This window comes from Poecile atricapillus, chromosome 2 (genome assembly GCF_030490865.1).
Source record: "Poecile atricapillus isolate bPoeAtr1 chromosome 2, bPoeAtr1.hap1, whole genome shotgun sequence".
Lineage (NCBI taxonomy): Eukaryota > Metazoa > Chordata > Aves > Passeriformes > Paridae > Poecile > Poecile atricapillus.
Window position 1 is genome coordinate 13,869,524 of NC_081250.1, and position 24,725 is coordinate 13,894,248.

Below are 24,725 nucleotides of genomic sequence, written 5' to 3' on the forward strand. Positions count from 1 at the left end.
AATGGTATATGGTGCTTTTTTCCCCTTCCTTTTGCCCCTGTCATGTACAGACTATTTTTATGAAAGTGGATCCCCATAGGATATGAGAGAAGAAGATTTGAGATGTTATATTTGAGGGTTTTGGATGATGATGATGAAGCAACACATCTGCTGTGGTGCTGCTGATCACTTATAATCCCTTTACTTAATTGATGCTTCTTCCCAGTGTACAAGCTTGGATATAGTTGTTAGATGGGTGACTGGACTGATGAAAATTCGTCCAGCAAGTGGTCAGTCTCAGGAAAGGATGTGTCTGAGGAATAAAATGTTTAGAAGAAAATGAACCTCCAAGACATTGAGAATAATGAGAAAGAAGCAGCTCTGGTTTTCCAAAGGCAGAAAAGGGAATAGTAGGGAGGCCAAGCTAGCTAGTCATGTCTTGCTGAAAATATCTAGGGACAGTCAGTCACTGCCTGATAAAAAAAACCCCAAACCTACTGAAACAATTAACCCTTGATATGATTGGAGAAAAATTGCATTGAAAATTTATATGGTATGTTTAGATTTTTGTGAGGAGCAGATGATGATAACAAAAGATGGGGAATATGACTTGTACCTTAACCTGGGGTTTAAGCAAGAAATATCTTCATCGGTTTTGGAGATTATTTATGGAATAGATGTAATATAATTTGAAGCATCTGTAGATAAGTGTGTTATATGAAGTTTTCTACCATAGGAATTACCTGGGTCCGACATAAACATGACTTTTCAATGGAGAACATAAGCACTGTGTGTTGAGCTTCACAGAGCAAGACAGTATGCTCAAAATTAATCATATGCATATGATTTTTGTATCAGAGGTTGAATATTTTAAGATCTGGCCTGTGATGTTGATAGAGATGTAAAGTCATAACGTATGGTAGCTGATCCTTAATTCCTATTTTAAGTGTTGTACCATATGGGTGGGTAAATCAGTGCACTGAATAACCAATGTAAATGTAATACCCCCAGATTACCATTAAAATCTAATCCTAATTAGATTTAATTACATTTAAAATTATTACTGGGAGCCTTGCAGTGTTGTATTTTCCAGTTCTGTGAGAGGAAATAGATAATTCATTTTGCAACCTTGTTTAGTTGAAATCAGATATACTGCTGACTATTTTTTTCCCCTACACAGCTGTTTCCAAGGTGCATTGGACATGGCCACATTTATAAACATACTATTTGTAGCTCTGAATTGCATATTTCAACCACATTAGCTATCTGAGATCACTGACTAGGCATTTGGGAGAATAACCTACGTGAATTACTCTTGCTTATTACATGACTTCCTTGTATTGCCTATTCTGGTTTTCATGTCAGTTTCATGGTAAAATCTGTGAGGAGATGAAAAGCAACTCACAAAGGTTACACCATTGATTTAGTAATAACCTTCTTTCTCTTTCATTTAATAGCAATCCTCAGACTTTTAACTAGGCACAATAACTAAAACCTGTCAGAATTGTATAAAATACTGTTGAATTATATCCTAATCAGCAAGACTGGCAAATACCTCAGACTTGATAAAACAAAATCTGGGGTCTGATTTCTATCATTCAGTAATTTAAGAAGCAGCAATAACGACATTTTCCTTGGAAGCATGACTAATAGGACTTTGTATTGGTGAATGACACTTACTGATATATGGACTTAATAGAAAACATGGGAATGAGCTCTAAAAATTAGAGGGTTTTTTTCTTTAGCGCTCATGGAACAAAACACCATAAATCTTGAGCCTTGGAACACAGAGGAGGCTGCTTAAACACCCATCAGCTGCATCATTTCAAACTTGGAAGCCCACTGTGTGCACACTGAATTGTGCCTGGGTTTTCTAATGCTCATATAAGAAAGTTGCCGACAGCTTGTGGTGCTTGTGCTGAGACTTTCATCAGAAACACTGAGCTGGGTCGTTGGTCAGGTAAATGGAATGTGGGGCCGCTTGTGCTCTGGTTTTTGCCTGCTGCTATTACAAGCCAGCTGGCACAACTGTCATTAAGTCCACATCTGCTTCCCCCCTTCTGCCACCAGCTAGAAAATGCATGGCCTACTGTAACCCTGGATGCAGGGTCTAAGCAGGATATCCTTTCAAAGTTTAGAGGAGAAACACCGACCTCATCCTGTCTGCAAGTTGGATTCTGTTGATGAACCTTTCCTTTGCTCTTCTGGGCTACTTTGTCCTGATCCATTTTCAAAGTTTCAGCTGGCCACTGGGACACACAGCATTAGAAAAGCCTTTCAAATGAAATCAGCCATGCAGCAATTTGTCATCTTTGATGCAGATGATTACACAGGACTCTTACAAGGTTCTTTCAAAGCATTTTCATATTCTTCACTTCCTTCTTTCCAATTAAAACTAAATAAGGTACTGAAAGAGATAAGCTTGGTTGGAAATAACTTTTCTTTTTCAGAAAGGCAAGCAGTTCTCCGTCCTTTCTCTGTGCATTTCTTTGCCTTCCTGTTTCCTGCTGCTCAGTGGAGGCAGTTGCTTTGAGGAGAGGTGTGTTTCATTGCCTGCAGCCCCAAGCACGCCAGCTTTTGACTAAGATGTCATTGGGGCAGGGGGGAGTGGAATGGCAAATTTACGTTTCTAAACCAAACAAGTTCACATAATCTGTCAGGGATTTAAGGAATGCAGCTTCATTAAGTGGTTAGTAAACTCAATGACTTTTAAACGAAACACAGAAAGCAGTGGTATGCAATTGTGCAAGGGAGATTTGAAGTGGGAGATTAACATAATTGTATGTGGCTTTCTGGTTTGTCACTCTGACAGAAAGCAGGGCTTTGCTCTATGTGTTCTTAACACTGGATTTTCCCAGAGTAAATCTTGAACTTATAAATCTGATGGTGGTATAGTATATGGGGGTTTGGTTGGGTTTTTTTTGTTTGTTTGTTTTGTTTTGGGGTCTCTTTTTATTTGTTTTTTGGGGTTTTTTTTTTTTAAATTTCAGTGGAACCAGGGCTCTTGTTTTTAACATCCAGAAGTAAGTGTCGGGATGACTTGTTACTAGAGACGAGTTCATAGTGGCTGCTAACATATTCTCCCAGTGTTCTTCCTTTGCTTGTCAGCGACTTTAAATAGAGAACCTTTGACACCTTCAGTACTGCCTTTGCCTGCAAAGCAAGTGAGGGAGGCAGGCAGGGTGACAGCTGAGCCCTCCACCATCCTGCCCGGCGTTCTGCGCACTGCTCTTCCAGGCCTGCTGGATGAATATAGAACACAAGTGTCAAGGATGACACCTTCTTTATAATCTCTGCAAAGCCAGCCTTTTCAGGGAAGAATTTGTTGACAGTTCAGAGATTCAAAGTCAATTTCATTTGAAGCTCATATAGAAATAGGAGTTTTTCCTCCACCTCATGTGATAATTGAAGACTAAACAGGCAGTGTGCTCATCCGTAACAAAGCATCATAGATAAAGACCGTCTTGAGACATGAAGTATTTGTTAGGTGAAAAGCTCTATTAATGACATTTGGTTTGTTATCTCTTGGAAAGGTTCTTTGGAGGTTTAATTTGCTACTGATAGCACCTATACATTGGTATATATTGTGGATGCTGTAGATTATGTTTTTAAAGCAGACATCTTCAAAAATCCTTTTTAAAAACAGGAATAGGAATGTTGACTTAGAGGAAAATGAATGCAACTTAATATATTTTTGTATCTGGGGTGACATAGGTGGTTAACTAATATTTTCTTAAGGTACTTAAGTTGGCAGCTGCAGGACAGATGATCCTTTTAGAAAAGGCAAAGCTCCAACTTACTACTGCATTTCAGTTCCCAGGAGCAATGATCTGTATTTGTGGTGTGTTGGCAGGCTGATGCCTCCTGTTAAGATGTTTAGCATGTCCTACTGTTGTGCAAAGAAGTAGTCATTAAAGATGTAATTATGCAACCCTTCAGTGAAAATGGCAAAATGGGATTAAACCATTTTCTTATAATTTCTTTTAATTTCTGGAATAGAATACACTGGCACATAATAGTTGGTGAGCACCTGTGTTTCCCTGAATGCAGCAGGAAAATAGTAGGTATAAGGCTTTCAGAAGCCTTATTTAGGCTTTTAAATAGTTATTAATTTAAATTCAGGCTTTTAAATTGTTACTTTAGGAAAAACTAAGAGGAACACATGTTTTGTAGAAAGAATAAGAGAGAAGGAAATATTAGAAACACAGTGACAATTTCCCCCACTTTGAATCCATTGATGACTTCTGGAGGAAAAAACAATAATTAGGAGAAACTGAAGAGATATTCAAAATACTGCACTCTTAGTGATTTGGGCAAAAAATGTTTTCTGCTTGGTTCAGGTCCTACTCACAGCAGCCCAGCTTTAACTTTTCACCAGCTGAGTGTCATGTCCAGTTTAGTTTCAGATATCTCCAAGGATGGAGGGTCGCCAACCTCTCTCAGCAGCCTGTTCCAATGCTTAACCACTCTCCTGGTGAAAAGTATTTGTCCTTGGTAAGATAGGAAGAAGAGACACTGAATAATTGCTGGTACAAAAGATGTGAATCAATCAGCATGTACTTATCCTTCTCATGAATCAAGAACATGTGTATGTACAATAAGATTTTCATGCAAAAATTTGACATTTTAAAGGACCTTTGTGATATGCTGTTACTTTCAGGGACTGCTGCTCTCACAGGACCCCAAGAGTATAGGAAGTAACATACCTGAGCCTGTATTTGAGATGCATGACATTCATGACATGCTAAGTGTTAAGGAAGAACTTATCTATAAAGAGACTTTTTTTCATTGTGCTTCCAAGCATCTAACTCTAAATTCTCTTGGACTGGCAACTATTATTATACCGAGCTGATTGGCTGATGTTTTAGTCACTGAGCTAGAAAGGGTGATTATTTTCTGTGGAAATGGGGAAGAAGCAGTTCACAGAAGTCTTCCTTTTTATTTCATGCTACACCAGAAAATGCCACCTATTTTTTTTTAAATATCTAAACTTAGTGTTGTATTAATGCTTATACTTTTCATTTTCATCCCAAAGTACATATATTAACTAAAACCTCAGGCATTTGTAGTTCAGCCAGTCATAAAGGAGGAAGTTTATTTTACTTTTGGAGGGGGAGAAATGGTTATTTTTAATTCCACTCATGTTTGGTTGATTCCTTAGGATTTAATGTAAGAGCATAAGAATTTGGTCACACTAGAGTTAAATGATACCCAGGAAGTCCCTGTTTCCCAGTACTTTGACACTGAGCAGCATATACAGTTCTTCCTAGGTCTAGTCTTCCAGGCTTTCAGTGATCTGTAGCTCAGGGGTTTCTTGAGACAGTTCCTTTGTGCTGAAGTGAAAACATAGTGAAACACGGTGTGTGTGCATATTGTGTTCCTGGCAATTTATCCGGTTACTGATAATTTGGGGTATATTTACCTAATTCCGAAATACTACAAAATTTGAAGTGTGCCATATACAAAAATATCTTTTAGAGATAGTGTAAATGACTTCTCTATCAAGGAAGCTTCTTTTGCATTTCAAGTCCTTAGACCTGATTGCAGTGCACTGCAGTAGATCTGTCTCATTATGTCAGCATTTTATGGCACTCAGGTAAGCATGTTTACAAAGTAGCAGTAAACCTTTTTGATGTGCAATAACATTTCAGTAGTTAATGTAGTGTTCCACCACATATTAAATTTTACCACTTCTGTGCAAACTTACAATAAGCAGAAGTGCCAGAAAGGGCTGTAGATGTTTATAAAATAGACCCTGCTGGAATGAGTTCAAGAACTAGTTTTACAGTGTATGTTTGGTCTAGCTGATGATGTGGTTAACAGTAAATTTTGAAATGTTTGCTTTTGCAGAAGATAAATTCTTAGTTTCTACAAATGCTAGCACTTTTTTCAGGACATTGTTGCTATCAGTCTTATAGCTCCTAGTCCAAAAAGGAAAAAGAACATAGTATAGTTTCATGAAACTACTTGGTGAGCTTCACTAATTTCAATAAATGTAACAGCATACTACTGATATGGCTGTTTTAAAGAGTTTGTATTTTGTGTTGAAAGTATGTTGGAAATGCTGTACTGGTAGAGAAATTCTCTGTTATAAATAACTGCTTCAGTCAGTGTTAACTGACTATTAACTTCATAGATTTAGATTTGTCAATGAAATCTGCATAGTTAGTCCTAATGTTTTTCATGGTTGCAATACAAAAAACTCCTGGAGTTTGGCAAGCTGCTTAAACTTTCAAGACGAACTATTTTCTCATTTTAAAAATAGGATAGTACCTGGTCCATGCTAATGTCTCCAGGTCTAGGGTTTTGATGTGTTTTTTCCAGTATTGTATAAATATGAAATAAATGTGTGCTAAAAACATGTGCTAGAGCTCTTAGATAATGCTGTTTAGTTTGAAGGTGGATGAATGCTGGATGGATGTTGGATACATGAATCACTGAAAATTGATGTAACTTCTCTTTCATACTATGCTGTTATAAGTAATGCTTGGTAAAAAAAATGTCTCATCAGTGACAAAGTTTATGGATTAGCTTTAAAAGATCTGAAAAAGAAGATTAAATAACAAAAATGTATCTAGAATCTTACCTTTATCAGCAAGTTTTAGTACTACAATAATATAAGAATATTTTTATACCAATTGTAAGTGCCTCTAGCATATTCAACACCAGGTGTTTAGTATGCAAGCTGAACTGCTATTACACCTTTCAACAGCAGCATACCACAAATAAATCTCAAATATTTCACAATGTTGTTATAGATGCTATCATTGTCTTTAACACATAGTGCCAAAATCCTGAAATTCAGAGCACAACATGCTGGCACAAGCAGGAGTTTCAGATATAGTGTGACAATTAAAGTATTTAATTTTTCTGATGTTGCTGAGTCAATAATGATACCAACAATATTATAATCTGTAACCATTAGGAGTCCTGGTATCATCTGTAGAGCTCCAAATATTTGCTAGTTCTGTTTGCCTTTTATAACCCCAAAGGAAGAAAACTGCTTGTGTAAGTTAAAGGAAATGTGAAGAATCAGTGCCATTTTAATTGTTGGGGGTTTTTTTCAAGATTTATTTTAGTCTACATATTCTGAAGAAATACTGAAATGGCAGTGATGATTGCTGTATACTGTGTGCAGCACTGAGTGTGAGCAGAGCTGTTATCATTTGAAGAAGAACAAGAAGAACATCTCAAGAGCCGGATATCTTTGAAGTCAAGTCTGGGTTTATTTTAAACATCATCTGTCTGGATTTCTAAATAAATACAGGCCTAGTCATTTGCTTTCTATAGTGCCTGAGCATATAGAAATGAGAACAAAAATGTCAGTGTGAACGGGGCTGGTCCAGGTCTTAGACTTTCTGTGCTAGGAGCTTATTTATATGATGGCTGGAACAACAACAAAAAAATCCACAAAAAAACCCCAAACAAAACAATTCAAAACAAACAAACAAAAAAACCCCCAAAACAAAAAAACCCTCCCAAAACCAAACCAAAACAAAAAACCACCCCCCCCCAACCAAACCCAACTCACCACCTCACATCTCTTGCCTGTAACTAGTCCTGAGTAAGTCCTCCTTTGTACATATTTTGAATCTGAAAAAAATCTCAGCTCCCAGATTGGCCCAAAAATAATCAGCAGCATAAATCATAATTGATACAGTTATTTCAACTGCAGTTACCATGAAGATAGCTCAAGTTCTGACTACTGGCAGCTACAGGATGCCAGGCATCTCCAGGGCTCCAGGTAGCTCTGGGCAAGCCCTGGAAGCAGCTGCTGCAGGGATGTGCTGTCAGACTTCTGTCCCAGCAATGATCCACCTGAGTCCTATTGCATCTTCTCCAGAGATGGTTTGTTCTGGTGCTGCTGCTGCAGTGCAAGGTCTTGCTCTTCATTTTCCACCCAGAAGATACAGCATGTGCAAACTAAATTTTCCTGCTGCAGGGCAGAATATCAGCTGGTAGAAGAGACAGACATATGGGAAGCCAGCAGTGGCATATTAATATTTATTACCCAGAGCCTTGGTTCAGGCTAAGTCCCTGTGCCATAGCCTTATCTTTGTAGCAAACTTTCAAAATAATGTGCCTGTTCTTTTTTGCTCCCTGCTTTTTATGGTAATGTAGATTCATAGAATCACAGAATGGTTTGAGTTGGAACTTGAAGACCATCTAGTTCTAACCCCTACTGAGTGGGCATATCTTCCACTAGATCAAGTTGCTCAATATCCCATCCAACCTGGTCTTGAACACTTCAAGGGCACTTAAATGAATTATATTCTAGGGTGGCTTGTAAAGGTGTCCTGTTGGCATTATTGATTTGGTTATAGAATTGAACTTTATTTTTTAGCCATAAGGAGACTTGAGTGGCATTGTGATACCCAGAATGAGACAGGAGACCCTAAACTGTAACCTAAAGCCATCAGCATTAGGGTGCTAGGGCTCAGTGAGGTGATTTTTGCTTTTTGGTGTTGTCGGCATCCTCTGAGAAGAGAATGACAGCTGCACACTTGTCTGGTTTCAGAAATATTTTGTTTAGACTTGTCCCACAGATCCTACAGTGTTGACTGTGGTCTTCTGCTGGAAATCGTCTGTTGCTTCTCTTCCTCCTGTAAGTGTAAATATCTGAATGAGGCTAAAGATACAGAGGCATCACCTATTGCTTAATTTAGCCAGCAGAGGTTATTTTCTAGGAGGTGTGTATCAACAAAGATCTCTGGTAACTGACAGAAAAAGTGCTGACTGACATATTAACATTTCTAGGTAATGAGATCTGTAGGGAAAATATAATCTTTGGAAGGTTCCAGATGAACTGCAACTATTTTGATTAACTTTTTGTGTGTCTATGTTAACTTCTGCTGATTTTACACTGGGTAATTGCACAAGTGCAAGACTTAAGCTCTTGGAATAATGTTACTGCAATTTCCTGGTCTAACTAGCTTGTGTATTACATTTCTGTCCTAATTTCTCTGCTGTTGCATGTGCTTAGTGAGCATTTTTAGTGATTTTCATGTTGTAGCTCATGTTTACCTAAGGCAGGCCTATTAAGCAAAGCGTTTTGGTTGTAAAATAGAGCTGTGATGCCTCTTAGCATTACTGAGGAACTTTTTTTCCTTTTCTGGAGGGAAAGTCTTGAAGCAAATTTCCTTTGCAACTTTTTATTCTCTTTTTTTTTTTTTTTACCATCTCTTGAGTGCCAGTAAAATGGGTGGGTTTTTATGTTTCATTACCATTTCTTATAAGGTCTGCCTTTAGACCAGTACCCATTTTCTAAATTGTACTTCTGTAGGGTTTCAAAAAATCATGGTAACCAGATGCAGTATTTGTCTCTGGCCTGGCAAAGTGTTAGGTTTAACAAAAGAAGCTAATAAAAATGTTCAAATTGACCCTTCTCATCATTTGGACTTCTTGGAGCTCAGTCAATCACTCGTTATTATCAGAGTTATTCACACAGAGGCAGAAGTGCTAGTGTTTCTCATAATCAGCCCTTGAGCCAGACATAATTTGCAATTTGAAGCATTGTATTTGGAAACAATAATGCATTAAAATGAACAGAGCAGGAATTAGAAGTATAGTTGTGGAGAGAACGCGTTGCTGAGTAGCCATGGTTTAAACGCTGTCTCTAAGGATCCTTAGTGGACACTGGTAATTAGAGGCATACAATGTAGTATTGTTCATACCTAAATGGGTCCACAATTTTAAACTCCTCAGTGGAGTGTGACAAATGCAACAGCAGAGGTTGCCCAGCTTCTGCATGGCTGCAGGGCAGCTGTGGGCAGGTGGGAATGCTGGGGTAAGGTGGTGTCACCTGTTTGGCACAGTATGAGCCAGAGATGGGGCTGAACCTGGCACCTAGGGATGTAGGATTTTATTTCTTCACAGAAAAATTGCTTATGTTATAGAAGAGTGACTACACTGTACTTTAGGTTGTCAGGAACTTGTTAATAGTGGCTGCGGGAATTTTTTGTTATCCCTATGTATGGTATTGTGTATTGCAAAGCAGAGTTGTTATGTGTGCTTTTATGTATGCAGTCTGGGAATTAACATACTGCAGGCCTTCACTCAGGCTTTTTCAGGAATCTGCTCTTTACTCTGTAAGTGAGGCTTTATTTTGTTTTTGCAATTTGTATTTACAGTCTTTCAGTTACTGTTTAGTGTCTTACTGCCCAGTACTACATTTTAGAACAGGGCACAGCCGTCTTGAAGGGCACATTCTGTGTGAGAGGGGTGACAGGAGAATTTCTAAGTATATTAAATCACAATATAAAAGGATATGTTGCTGATTGAGATTATATATTTATAAAATACATATTAATATATATATATTATATAAAAAAACTGAGTTAGCTTGGCTGGGTCACATGTATGAGCTACTTTCTTCAGTGACAAGTAGCACACTTGTAATAGTGTATCAAATTTAAGATTGGGCCAAGTAACTGTGGTCAATAACTACTCCCTTTTTCGAATACATGCACAGCATTAAAGAATTTGGTCACAAATTTTAAAATGCTTAGACTGTTATGAAATGTCCATTAAAATGTCATGTATTGCTTCTGTGGTTGCTCCCATCACTGATGGCTGTTAACAAAATTATACTTAAGCAGAAGTTTTTTTGATATTCCTGACTCCTTCAGGGATGCCACAATCCCCAGTCTAACAGTTTTTTGTCTGACCACCATGAATATGAATTATTTATGGTGACTTTTACTATGCTGTGGTATTGCTTACTGAGTAGATTTGGACATCTCTACTATCTTGCTGCTTTCTTTCCAATACCATAATTGTAAAATTTTTCATACTTTCTTTGAACTTCTCAGCCTACATTTCAACTACAGTAGTTTGAAGTAGTTGTTAGGGTTTTTCTTCTGATTTTTTGTGCTTTATTTATTTATTCATTTATTTATTAGAGTTGTCCATGACTCCAGCTAGCTTCAGGCAATCACGAGTAGCAATGCAAGAAGATTATCTTCTGTTTAGAAATTTGCAAACAGATGGTCTTTCCATAAAAGAAATCTGTTTTTAAAAGTTCCACCATTTTATGCTGGAAGTAAATATTACAAATGCTTAAGTTGTGAAAAGAGAGCGACTTGGTGTGAATAATATTCTGCCTGTTGTGTCATGCCTTTCAGGAAATGTTATCAAAACTGTTTATGAAAATAATTGAATGAAGCCTCATGACATGTCTCTAGTTTGGCATCTTACCCATTTTCTTTGAAGTTGGGATACTGGCTCACAAAGACAGGCAGATTACGTTTCACTGGCTGGAAGCAGTTATGGATCACATATGTTGTTTCCACTTCTTTCCAGGAAGTTGTTGTGGGAATCACCGGTGCTGTTGTACACGAAGTGTTGTGATAAATGCGCTGTCCTGTCTGTTCTTTTTGAGTAAACTTTGGTGAGATGTACTAGAACACTCCTTTGAACGGGGCTGAAAAATGGCTTTTTAATGTGTGGAAAGTGATACAGAGGCTGCTGCGAGAAAATGTGAATAAAACACAGAAGACTTTCACATGCTTTAGAGTATTCAGGCCCAAGGTGGACACTTCAAATGGCTGATACTTTGCAGTAATACCCACTTCGGTTCTAGTGCTTTAAATTTCTGTGTTTGTGGCTGAGCACGTTTCTTTATTTCTTGAAGGCAAACATCACTGGCCTGAAGAAATACAGGTGTACTTTTTTAGAGTATTCTTCATTTTCAGGAGTTACCTGTGACCTTTTGTAATGTGCTTTTCTTGGTTTGTGACAGCAGAGTGCTCCAGGAGCCTTCTTGGCAGGGGTCCTCTGCTGAATGTTGCACCAGGATTGCTGCTTTATCAGTTTTACCATAGGCAAGGAAATCCATGGAAAAAATGAAGTTATCAGTGTCTGTTTTAATTATGCCCACAAGCTCCTGCACCAAGGTGCCTGCACATCAGCGCTTTTGTGTCGTCTCAGGACAGTGCTGCTGCTGCTGAGTCACTCCAGCAGTCATTTCACTCCCTCCCAACAAGTAGAATTGGATCTGCTAATTTGATTAGTAACATGTGATAACAGGCTATTTCTAAAAATCCATTGCTGATATGTAAATGTTTACATTTAAAGATATGTTTTTAAAAAAAAAGCACTTGCACAATTTTGCTTGGAATGGAAGGCTTCTAAACCTTCAGGTCGTCACTAAGGAGGGTGGCTTTTGTTTGTGTGCTATGTTAAATCTTTGTTTTTGTGGTTTGTTTTTTTTTTCAGCAACAGAATGGTTTTGTGTATCCCAATAATATGCTGCAGTATAAATCTTATGATTTTGCTGGTGCAGCAGGATGAAAAAGAAATCATTGCAAAATCATTCAAGCAGTATTTAGGTTATGTGTGTTTGTGTGTGTCTGAATACTGTTTGTTACTATGGGAAAAAGAGCATGCCTTGAAGCTAGAAAACACTGACAAAATAGCTCAAGACACTTACCAATTGTTAATTTTTAATGATGGTCTTTTTTCTATTAAGGAACATAATGCTACTGTACTTCTGTCTCAATCAATTTTTGTGTTTTTTTCATTAATCAACTAATGCATGTTTCTTCTGTAGCTCTTTATTCTAATGAAATATGTGGATGATTTGGCAGACTACAATGATCTCATCAGTAACGCATCAGAGTAAAATCCATTTAGCAGATTATGCGAATATTATTTTTGTTGTATCAAGGATGCTGATATATATTCTTTTAAACTGAATCTATTTTTGAGATAACTTGTAAATGTGGAATTTCTGTTGTTACTTATGCATCCTTCTTGCCTCGCATGTTCTAGCTGTATTTATATCTATTTATGCAAAATCATTTGCATGTTCTTTATGTCTTCATCTGTACTTTATGTACATTTCACATATTTTTTTATATATATGGCATCGTGATGTAGCTTGAGACAGTTCTTTAGATGTTCTTCTATGCTGTCTTCTCTGTTGAGCCTCATACTGTTCAGTTGCTCTGATGCACTGGCCCAAAGCCACTGAAGGCACCTGTTAGTCAGTGCCTCTCTGGTTAGTGTGATAGACTTTGGATTAGGTCACCTCCTAATGGTGACAGTCATTCAAGCAAGTAAGCTTGAAAGTGAGCCAGCTGACACAGAGGTTTGGGTATTTATTTTGGTTTGATTAGATTATCCAAAGTTCATGAAATTGCCTATTTGAGGGTCAAGCTTACAGGTCTGTGTTCTCATCTTTTCATTAATAATAATGTGACAAACCAATATCATGTGGTCTGAGGGTGGTTCTTTCCTCTGATGTGACTTGGCTGTTATGCACTAGAGATTATACATTTAAAAGATGGTCCTCTTACAATTTTTAATTTATTCACTTATTGGGATTCCTGTTGTTGGCTGAATTTGAGGATTAAGTCTGTGGATCTGTGAATATGACTGAGTATTTACACTTATCTTGAAACTTTCTCCAACCTTTAATGTAAAAGGAGAATTAAGAAGATATAAAATAAGTAGAACTCTGGAGTATCTTGGCAATTAGAGTGAACAAGATTTCAGCTGCTCTCTTTCATCAATTTCTCACACTCTTGGACAGCCAGGTATTTTTAATTTACAACCTATATTTCAATAAGTCATAGAATTTTTTTCTTTGCTTGTGCAGCTACAAAATAAAATTAAACTTTTTAGCTATACTTTTCATAACAGAATTTAAAAGCGAGAGCTATTGAATAAACAAGCTGTTACATGAAGTAAACATTGTTAGTATTATGAAGAGATTATGCTATAACAATACAGTTCATGTCATCAAAGAAGTATTAAACTGTATCTGTGAAAGGATATTTATGAACAGAATGGTAACTTTTTTACTACTTGAGATTTGGAGGAAAATGTGCACTCATTTTTTTCTCTTTTATTTTCTACTCTGAGATATAATAATCTGTGCTCTGCTTCTAAGAATTGAGATTGAGGGAAGTGGTGCTCAGGTCAGTGTTGTGCTTCTGTGGCTGCAGGTGCTTCAGAGTAGCTGGTGCAGCTCAAGCTTCAGCACCAGAACTGTTCTCCTCATGAATATGGTAGCTTGGGGAGGCAGCAGTGTGTGAGATTTGGTTGCACGTCATGTAGTAGCTTGTGTCTGTGCATTGGTATTTCGTGCAGTGATTTAGGCTGGGCTTTTATAGCTCACAGTCAAATTGTTGGCACCAGACCTTGCAAAAGAAAAGAGTTTGGGATTAGATTCTCAGGACTGTCTGAACATCAGTGCCACGGATGCTCCTTTTCTGAATGTTTTTGGGTTTTAATTCCAAAGTTAGTAGTTTCTACCTTTGTTTTAAGCACTGTCCTCCTTTTCACTAATGCAAGGAGCATTGCTGTGCACAGATGCTGAGCGATGGATTTTTCATGTCTGTATCAGAAGGAAAGTTGTCATTTCATTTGCATTTGTAAGAGCTGCAACAAGTATCCCAGCAGCCAGCCCCCCAGCAGTGAGAATGAGACCATCTCAGGTTCAGACAAGCTCCTGAAAATCACCAAGTGCTTGAGGCACTCTTAACCAGCTGCACACAGCAGAGAACTGCTCCTGCCTCTGGGGAGGGAGCAGCGAGGGCCGGGATCACAGCACTTGCCTGTGTCCTCAAGGCCTTGCAGAAATCTAGAGTCTCTCTGACACAGCACAAATTGATGATGATTTCTGCCTTACAAAGGAGATATCTTTGATTCCACTTTGCAAGTTTCAGTCTTAGGCTGTTTTCAGTAAGTGAGCAGTCATTTCAGAGGGAGAACTTATTACGTGGGTGTGCTAGGCCTTTCAATATATGGATTATGGAAAAAATAGTATTAGAAGCAGTAAGGTTCCAAATTGGCCATGGGTCGTATATGGGACATACATCCTAATTCCACCTCTCCTTCCTCTTGAGTACCTGAGCAGTAAAGAGGTAAGATTCACAATGATGAAGCCTGGTGGCTTGCAGGGAAGGTGTCAAACACGTAATGTTCATGGGGAAAGTCAGGGACTAGACAAGTTGTACTTGTAAGGAGGTGAAACTTTGATATAGTTAAGCCAGATCTGTGTGTTGAGCCAAAGCGTTCAATTCAGGGTGTTATACATACCAGGAGTAATTCTGGGAACTTGATCCAGACTTTTGACTCACAACTAAACAAGGGCCACCAAACAGCAGAAAGGGCTTTACCTCTGGCTGTGGAGACAGTGCACAGTGCACAGACAGACACTGTGGGATGTGTATTTGGTGTTTCAAAGGGATATTACATAGACTGCTTGAATTTCAGTGATCTGAATAGTCTTATTTCTGTGTCTTGTTTCGGTTAATATTAATGAAAAGAAAACATCATTTATATGAGTAGGAAACATCTACCTGAAGAAATTAGGACAGGTGATTTTCAGTAGCTTGACACCAGTGTAGTCACATGTCATGGTTTTAAAACAATAACTAAAAAATTACTTATTTCTTGCTGTGAGATATGGATTAGAGCAAGAGCAAAACAGGCTTAAAACTTAAAAAGGAATAAAGAAAGTTTATTAACAAACTACAAGAATAAGAACACCAGAATAAACTTCGAGAAAACTCTTTTTATCCCCTACTACCCACCATTCCTTTGTTCACATGACAACATAGAGACAAAAACTTTGGAACTTTGGTGTTTAAAACAGTCTCAATTCCTGCTAGAGTCTTTTCATCAGTCTTTGTAGAGAAACAGAAGTTTTCTTCTGCTAATCTATGGAGTTTTCTACAAGAAAACTATTTCTGTTATAGCTTTCTATTTTCCTGATGCCAGCTGCCCAGAAATCCTGTCATCAGTTCACTCCTCCCATTTCACATCACTCTGAGGTGTGTTATGGGTCAATGAGTCTAGGGATGTTATTTTTAAGGATGAGATATTCAAAGGCAAAAGTTCTCTTCATCTGTTTCTGTAAGCTTCCCTGGAAACAGTTTTCTCATTGGCTCTCAAGGCCTCAAATCTTTAACTATTACTCTATCTCACTCTGTTCCAGCACTTCACTGTATCACAATTACTCCACCTTTTGCTCAAAATCCAAACTTTGAACACTGTATTCATCCCTATATACTCTGTCATGAATTAAAGGAGTTTTTTCAAGACCCTATCTCCATAGCTTTAACAGAAAAATATTTCAGCTTATAAAGCATCTCCTTATTCTCTACCTTTTCTAAAGCTTCTTTTCTTTACTGTCTCTGATAGTTTATAAAGTCTCTTTACATGTTGATTACTCTCTTTTTCTCTCTCTGGATAAAAGGATTAATCTGCAAGTCTCATCTGGGTAATGAAAAGGTTAAAATCTTGCCCAGGCTTTTGTAGATGGTTCTGTGATCTCTGCTGGAGCAGCAGCTGGAGTTGTCTGCGATAGAAGATTCTTCATGGCTGCTCTGGAGAGTGTGGTCACTGTCTCAGCCTGCCACAGGTCAAGAGCTTTTTTTCCTTTCTTTACTCGGCAGTCTCTGGTGAATTCAGTCACAGCAAAAACTGCAGCCGAGCCAGGGACCGGCCTGGCCCAGCCAGAGCCCGGGGCAAGCCCCGCAGGCCCCATCTCCCGGCCGGGAGCCGCTGGGCCCAGCCCAGCCCCAGCCCGGGCCGCATGGCCTGGGCAGGGAACGGGAGGCCAGCCGGAGCTCTGTTACCTTCCACAGCCAGAAAACAAAGAGAACAAGAGTGCTCTGACTTTACATCTTAAGGAGGTGTTCACGGGTTGACTTCACTTTTTAATGGTCAAAACTGCTGTCAATTCTTAGAAATGACTGATAATTGGTCAGGAGGAAAGACTCCCATCAGCCACCAGCAGCTTCAGCTTCCTTAGCTCCCAAAGCTATCTTAAAGGTAAAGCCACCCCATGACATCACAGCACAGTACAGCTGACAGTTTTAACAGCTGGCTTTAATGGTGTGCCTTAGCATTGCTGGATGTTTCATTTCTGTAGTTAAACTTAGCTTGACTCTGACTGTTAAATAAATAATTTATAAATGTCTGCTATAAATTTGGTGGAGAGGATGCTGATTTGGGCTGTGGGTTTCATTATGACTGTAAATCATATTTCATGAAGCAAACACTTTTAATAGCAGTAAATAACAAACACAGTTATTACTAGCAAGAGTAATCTTACCAAAGACTTAGAATTATGTTTGTAGTAGAGTGTTGACTACCCCTATAGAAATAAAGGAGGTGTGTGGGGGTGTAAAAATGCATCTCCATCAGTTTTTTTCAGCACCTTTCTCAAGTGCTTGGTGGCTCTCTCAACATCTTCTTGAGATGCTGTCTTAGCATCTTCTCAAAGCTTTATGATTCTTTAGCCACAATTAACACAACTGTGCATTGAGCTAGAAACATGAAGGCAATGAACGTGAAACAATCAGGGAGCGGGGAGGATGGTGTTTGCTTTTCTGGGTTCCAGTGTAGGGACAGTGCAGTTAATGTTGCTGAACTTGTTACAGGCAGTGGTGATTATGGCAGATAGATCACTTCTGCGGGTGACAAAGTCCAGAGAACGCACCTGTGCAAGACCACCATGGTTCATACTCTGCCAGGCTGTCCACTGCTGGGAGGACCACTGAGCTTGTCAGAGATGGGCACTGGGAAGTCTCCAGTCAAAGTGGGAACAATGTGGCCATCCTCTGAAATGCCTGGGAAAGAACCAGAGCTGTCTTCCAGAGACTTTTATCGGGATGGTCCTCGGGGGCAGAAGGAACATTAATTCCTGGACGATTGGAAGAAAACCCTGAGAGAGAAGAAGGGTTGTTACCACAACTTGCTCACGACTCAAAGCAAACTGAGCCCTGGTGCTGCTCCAAGTGCTCCATGTGTGGTACCCACCTGTGCCTCTGTGGGAATGCACGTGAGCTCTGTGTGGTCTGGACTTGTGTGGTTGGATCTGCAAATTCAAACCATTGAATTCTGCTAGGTTTGCATTACATGTTAATGTTAGAAACACTCTCCTCACAATCATGCAGCCTGACCAGATATTTGCTAGATTGCTTATAAGGATTATTAGAAAGTTTCTGTGTACTTTGTTTTTTTAATAAGGCATTGATTTCACTATATATCTGTTCATACTTTTAATTAATTGATTTATGGTGGCAGAAATTCTGTTTTGCTGCCAAAACCTAATGGACAATAACTAATTCAATTTTTTTCTTCCCCCCGCCATTTTTTTAAACCATGATTTCTTTTTCAAAAATAAACTGGGTACTCCAGAATTTGATTCCTTTGCTTTGCCTGACATTTTTAAATGGGTTGAGGAAGGACAGGAGACTGAAGCAAATGTGAGCATCCCAGAGATGCTGTGCTAGAGTGCCACATATGTTGCTTGTCTCCTCACAGCTCTGCATGTTCTGTCAGTCAGACCCATGCTGCCACCTCAGGCACTCCCTGTGATTCAGGGTAGAGTGGCTCAGTTCCACTGTTTTTCTGCCAAAACTCCTCTTTGAGGTTTTAGGGCTATTTTAAATTAAAAAATCTCTTTTGTCTGGTGTGCAACATCCAGAATTTGATTTGAATCTCTTGTGCCATATATGTAAATGCTTTGTATGATTTTGATTACCCTAATAAATAGGTGGATGTTTTAAAAGATACATGTTGGTGTTTTGAATTTTATTTCAGTTTTATGAATTTAAATTCAGTTTGAATTGATGTCAGTTTTACATATAACAGTATAAATTCAGACACTTTAACTTTACACCCTATTTTGCATTTTTTAACCCCATCATGTCCTCTGCCTATCCCCTTTCAGGTGGTTATTAATAAACAGTTTTAGTTTTCAGATGCCTGAGTTACTTTGGAAATGAGCAATCTGTGTGGAGAATGGGCACACACTTTAAAGTTTATGTACATGCTCCTATGTTGTATTTTTGTGTTTTGGTTTTAAAGAGCTGCCCTAAGAGCCATAAACATGATTACACAATATAAATAGTATCTCTTGATTGAATGGCCAGAAATCAATAATTCTGCATGGTTGCTGTGTGGTGTGTCTTCAACCCCCACAATGGCTTTGTCCTAGAAAAAAAGGAACAAGTGGGAAAATATTTTAAATGCCTGGTAAACTCTAAATATTTTAAAGATATTAACAGGTCTGAAGGAAGCTTTAAGAACTCTGTGGTTTATTTCACTGTCCATGAGCATTTGTGGTGTCCTGTCAGCACTATTGCTAGACATGTTTGATTGTAAGCCTCAGTGCTTTAATTACACTTTTGATGTGAACCTGAGTGTGAAGTGCCAGTGTCAGTCAGCTCTCAGATAAGCCTTTGGTATAAAAAAAGTAAAATTCTTACTGCTTTTGGTATAATAAATGATGCCACACTTAATTGGTATATATACTGTTTAACAGATACGTGTTAGCCCTTCTGCTTTAAATAGAAAACTTCCATCTAAAGTTTAGATCTATTTAAAGGTTATATTAAAGTGTTTGTTTGGTTTACTCTATACAAAAGTCATTCCTTCCAGAATAGGTCAGAAATGTCTTAAGAAATATGAATAATTTTGTCCTAATAATAACTGAGTATCTCAAATTCCAAATTCTTCACTCTCTGAAAGTTTAAAGAAAACAGTTGAATGTGCAGATATGGAAGACACCTAATATATTTGAAATGTAGCCTTTAGAGGGGAAGAGGAGATGTGAAGAGGGCAAAGTCAGGGTTGGCAGCACCAGCCTCTGTTTAGGGCAGCCCAGACAGCTCCATCCCTCCTACACTAGAACACCCCTGGGGAAGGAGTCATGAGTAATAAAGTTTAACTAAGAACCCCTGGTGCTATAAAAGAATAAATTGGCAATTTTGAATGGTGTCCTCTGTGTGGTGAAATGGCCCTGGAGGGGTGTGGGGGGCAGTGCTGCCCCAGAGCTGCCGGACCAGCAGCTCCCTCTCTCCTCACGTGTCCCTGGGGAAGCCTTTGCTTAATGCAAACCTGGGCTGTGTTTTTGGGCAGAGATAGTGCTCTAAAACACTGTTTGACTGTCTGTTTGAGAATAGTGGCCCCAAAATCCTGCCATATAAGAGAAATGTGGTCCAATTATTATTTTTTGTTTGTTCTATTCTCTAATGAGGAATTCTATAAACTTTTAAGAGGAGTGAAATGAAAATAAAAATTAAAAAAAAACACCAAACCCTTGTGTTAAAAAACCACAACCAACCCAGAAGCAGCCTGAAAATACTAAAAATTGAGATTCTGAGGTCTTTGCACTTTCCCTTCCTGGTTTCCCAGCAGTCCTTCTTGGAGAACTCTCTTTGTCATGGAAGAAGGAAAATACAGTTTTGTTCATGTCACAAGTTAGATTCTTTTTTTGTGTGTTATTAACAGGTTTGGCAAACATCGCAAAGATGACAAGAGTGAGAAAACTGGTAAAATAAAAGTGCAGGAAGCTCTTACTTCAGAAGAGGAGAGAATACGAATGAAGCAAGAACAGGAGAGGTAGACTTCAGTATTTGCTTAAACCTTGATAGAGAGAGTTTGCTTTTTAAATTAAATAACTGAAGTTCAATTTTTACTGATGAAATTTTCCACATATTGATATGTTTATATACTTCAAATAACAAGACAAAGCTGGATTTACTTTGGACATTAGTATGAACAGCTCCTTTGGCTGTGTTAAGCATCTTTTATAGACACAGAGCTCCCTTTCTTGTTGAGGAGACTGAAATAATAAAATGAAATGCTTTCTCTATATATTCTATAACTGATTTTACTGACATTTTCAGAAAACAAATATTTATATAGAATGAAGTATGTTTTGTATTTTTCTTCAGAGTTTTGCATATCTAGATTTTTCATTGATAAATTTAGAAGAAGCCTAAAAATTATACTTACTAGTATATTTGTCACTGGAGTCCAGTCTATTTATGTGCCATGCAGTCTGTTTATGGAATGATATGTATATTAAACTGCTAATTGTAAAAATGAGTGGTGAGTACCTCTATTTTTCCTTGACAGCTTCCCTTAACATAAAAAAAAAGATATAATATATATGTCATATGCTCTTCTCAGTATTTTCAGTCTGCTTTCCATCCTGTTTCTTGTAGTCCTAGATATCTGGGGCCTAGACTCTGGTGTCTCTCAGATCAATTTAGTCAAAATCTTGAAAAGCTTAGGTTATCAGTTAACTTATACTGGGAAATGTGAGTGGAGAGACAGCCTCTTGGAGCAGACATCAGTAAAGAGACAAACTTTACAAGGTTTGATTACTGAATGGTAAATAGATTCAGACACAGTTAGCAGTGAAAGTGAACTATGCATTAGAATTATTTATCTAAAAATCATGCTATAGCACAGCCATACCTTTAGGATTGATGCAGAAACTCTGGAGGGAAGTTTTTTGTCTTTAGATGAGATATCACTAATTGGTCATAATGATCTCTTTAACCATTATCTCTATGCACCTTAGTCTTCTGCAAATAAGAACAAAAGTTCATGAATGGTGGCTTCATCATTAACAGCTCAACAGAATAGAAAGCCCCTCAGTTATACCTAAAATGATTTGCTTTCAGTTCTTTTAAGGTTGAGTGATTCACAGTAAAGGCAGGCTGGGAGTGTGTGTTTATTAGTTTAACTTATTAAACTCCAGAAACTTTATAATTTGTGACCATCTGTTTAGATTATATCATGGGATGTGTTTTTACTCTTTAGCAGATATATTATCATAAATTGATGTAAAAATTTATTCTTGTCTTTGTCCATCCATTCTGATTGTAGAAGGTGGCTGGATTACAGTGCCTGCATGTTTTTTGCTAGCCTGATTGGTTTTTATTTTCTCTTTTTTAACAAAAGTGAGGCAGGATCATTAAATTTTTTCCTGTTTTTAAAAGTGCTTGCAGATTAAATGGTAAAGAGAAAGGCTGGAATTGAAGGAAACAAGTGATGAGGGTATTTGTGCAGCCAACTTCCCTTCACATGGATAGAGCAGCTGCAGAGCTCATGCCAGGGGTGCAGAGCCATGGTTTGCTCTGCCCAGCTCAGGGCAGGGGATGGTTGGCCAGAGAGGCACTGCACTGTGCCCTGGCTTCACACACTGCTGAGCCCCAGCTGGCCCTTACAGTTTCTTAGTAACATTAGGTACCCAAAAAATCAGCCGTATACATTTATAAAAAGAAGACTTGACGCCTGAGTTAGTAACATTTTCTCTCTCTTCATTCTCTCTCTCTGTCTCTCTGTGTTTCTCTGTCTCTCTCAGTAAGAATGGTCAGAGTATAGACTGTCCATGTGATGATGTAAGAGAGGTTGCAATAGTCACGCTGGGTACCAAGGTAGAATTATGAAATTATTTGTATAGCCCCCAATGCATGGAGCAAATCCTAATCCCTGTCCATCAAGTTATGCTAACCAATTTGAATCTTTCCTGGAATCTCACTCCTCGTGTGTCATAAAAACAATTTTATGTGTTCACTGAAACTGCAGAAAATGCATGTGCCAGAACTTCATAACAGCTTGATGTTACAGTAACATGGGTCCTTCTCCTCCCATTATTCTCTTTCCCTGTGTATTTGCTCTCCTTTGTGTTATGTCTATAAGAGAATGCAACTTCTTTGGGGCAGTCGCATGTACAACTAATAAAAGATAATAAAATAGCAACCGAATGTGTGAGGTGCTTCCTTATGTTTCTAAAAAATTCAGATGTTGATTTAGTCCATAGAGACTAAATATTTTTGCAGCTAGATTGCAGAGTTTCCTTTTGATCCTGTAAAATAATGATGTTAGATACATGCTGTTAATGAAGAGTACTCTTGCAAATTAACTGAACAATCCCTCAAAATGCTTACTAGGAGACAGAGTAAAAATATTACTGTCAGTGTTGGCTCATAATGGCTGCTATTTTAACTTTGTTTTCTGTGGTTTTTTTTCTCCTCAATTTTTTTAGCACTGCAATTCACTTGTTCTATTTTACTTGGTATTTGATACTGTATACCTCTAAAATGATGCAATGCTTTGGGGAAATAGGTTGGATTTAATGAATTTACTATGTATGAGAGGCTAGGAGCAAAAATCCTTGGGGGGATCTGAGAACAAGTGAACAGACCATTAAAAAATCAATCATGCCCACAATTTTATGGAATTATTAATTTTAATAGTATGGTGTTTACAGTAGTATTTTCTTTAAAACTAGCATCCATATGGATTATGAGACAAATAAGAAAATTAATGCTCTTCAATTTACCATGATTAAATGAATAAAATGGCCTTTATTAAATATATATATATTATAAATATATTATTAATAATAATTTCTTGATTCTGTGATTCTTTGGTTAAGGAGTGAATCTCTTAAGCTGTGAATCTCTTAATCTACATCCTGTATATGTTGGATACATATATGTATATGGTGCATGTTTACTGACAATCTTAAAGTAATTTTGAATGAAAAATGAAGTTATCTAGTTGAAAATGCAGCCAACTTTCAATTACAAGGAATACTGGAACAATTAGGGGTGTACTTGAGGAGACCACCCACTAGACTTACCAAAAATTCTGTAAAATGCTTGCTATGTGTAAATCCTCCAAATGTTGGAACAACAGTTCATCCAAGGCCATAGAACATTGCCCCATGTAACTGTGCTTTAACACTGGTTTATTGCACAAAAACAAATCTGCTTGCATTATCCTTGACTATCTGCCAAGCACTGATCTTAAAATCTGGCTGTGCTGTGCTGTGCTGTGCTGTTAGAAAAGGTTCTCCCCAGCAGTGGCACCCATCAAAAACCTGAGGCAAGATGAGGCAATAGGTTTTCTGACTGTGGCCTTGAGTCTCCTAAGAGTCTGTACTACAGTCTTGAGGAAGCTGAATAAGAACCAAATTCAGTTACTTCTGGTCCTGTGCCAGATCACAACTGTTTTACATATATGCTAATTTGGAGCTCCTCTTTGCTGTGTGGTCATCTTGTCTATCTATCACTTTACTGCTCAAAGTGGGTACCACTGAGATGCTACATTCACATGGATAGGCTGAGAAAACAGCCCTAGGTCCTTTGTGGTTTTGTTATAGAAGGTCTTTCATCAAATCCAGGGTCTCCTGATGTACCTGGGGTTTGCATATTTCCTGAGATCTTTTGGATTTTGCAGACTGGAGATGTGTGGAATATTTTGAGCTTTTAGAGATGCTTCCAACTGCTTATAGTTTTGCACAAGCATTGCAATGTTGGATAGACTTAAAAAGAGATTTTGAAACTTTTGTCAGTGACCAAGAAGAATCAGTTCAATGGGTGGTCACCTTGTGCTGTGCTGCTGCATCTAAACCTCTAGAAGCCCACAGACCTTTCCAGTCTAGAAACCCTCTACATCTGGTCTTTGAGGGCCTTCCAGGGTAGGTTTGCTCAATATTTGGCCAGTGTGTCCATTGATATCCTGCAACCTGATTGCTCTGAAATGTTTTTTGAATTCTTCAAGGCCCTTTAGTGTAGTCTCCTTCTTAGGATATGTGAAGACAGAATTGTTTAAAAAAACCTACTGCTTTTTTCTTCTGGTTGTTACTAGTATTTCTTGCTGGAGAGAGACATCCCTCCAAACAGCAGGTTCTGGTACCTTTGTTTCTCCCTCTTCCACACCCTTGCATTTTCCCCTCAATTTCCTTTTTTTTTTTCTTCTTCCCCTTTTTCTTTTTTCCTCCATTCTTTTTCTTTCCATTTAAACTTTGTGTTCATTACAGAATAAATTGTTAGCAAATCCAAAACCTTTCCAAAACCTTTGCCTGTGGTTTTCCCTTCTTTAGCACAGGCGTGTGCAGTTCTTGGCACACATGGCAAGACCATGTGTGCTGCTGTCTTCAGCCTTGGACTGACTTCCTCTAGCAAAGAAAGTTCTCCCTG

General features: G+C 38.2%; 1 protein-coding gene across 15 annotated transcripts in view; it reads left to right on the plus strand.

Moving 5' to 3' along the window:
- The window catches only part of PARD3 (par-3 family cell polarity regulator), a 446,575-nt gene that overhangs the window by 310,492 nt on the left and 111,358 nt on the right, over positions 1-24,725 (plus strand). For 9 of the 15 annotated variants that reach the window (XM_058830950.1, XM_058830954.1, XM_058830952.1 and 6 more), the window contains one exon: positions 20,233-20,343. The exons of 3 other annotated variants lie outside the window; for them this stretch is intronic. In XM_058830950.1, coding sequence (XP_058686933.1) covers positions 20,233-20,343 — 111 coding nt within the window. Of the gene's footprint in view, positions 1-17,375; positions 18,673-20,232; positions 20,344-22,099; positions 22,495-24,725 lie in introns of those variants that run through there. 3 more of the 15 variants (XM_058830961.1, XM_058830962.1, XM_058830963.1) reach the window with 3 other exon arrangements.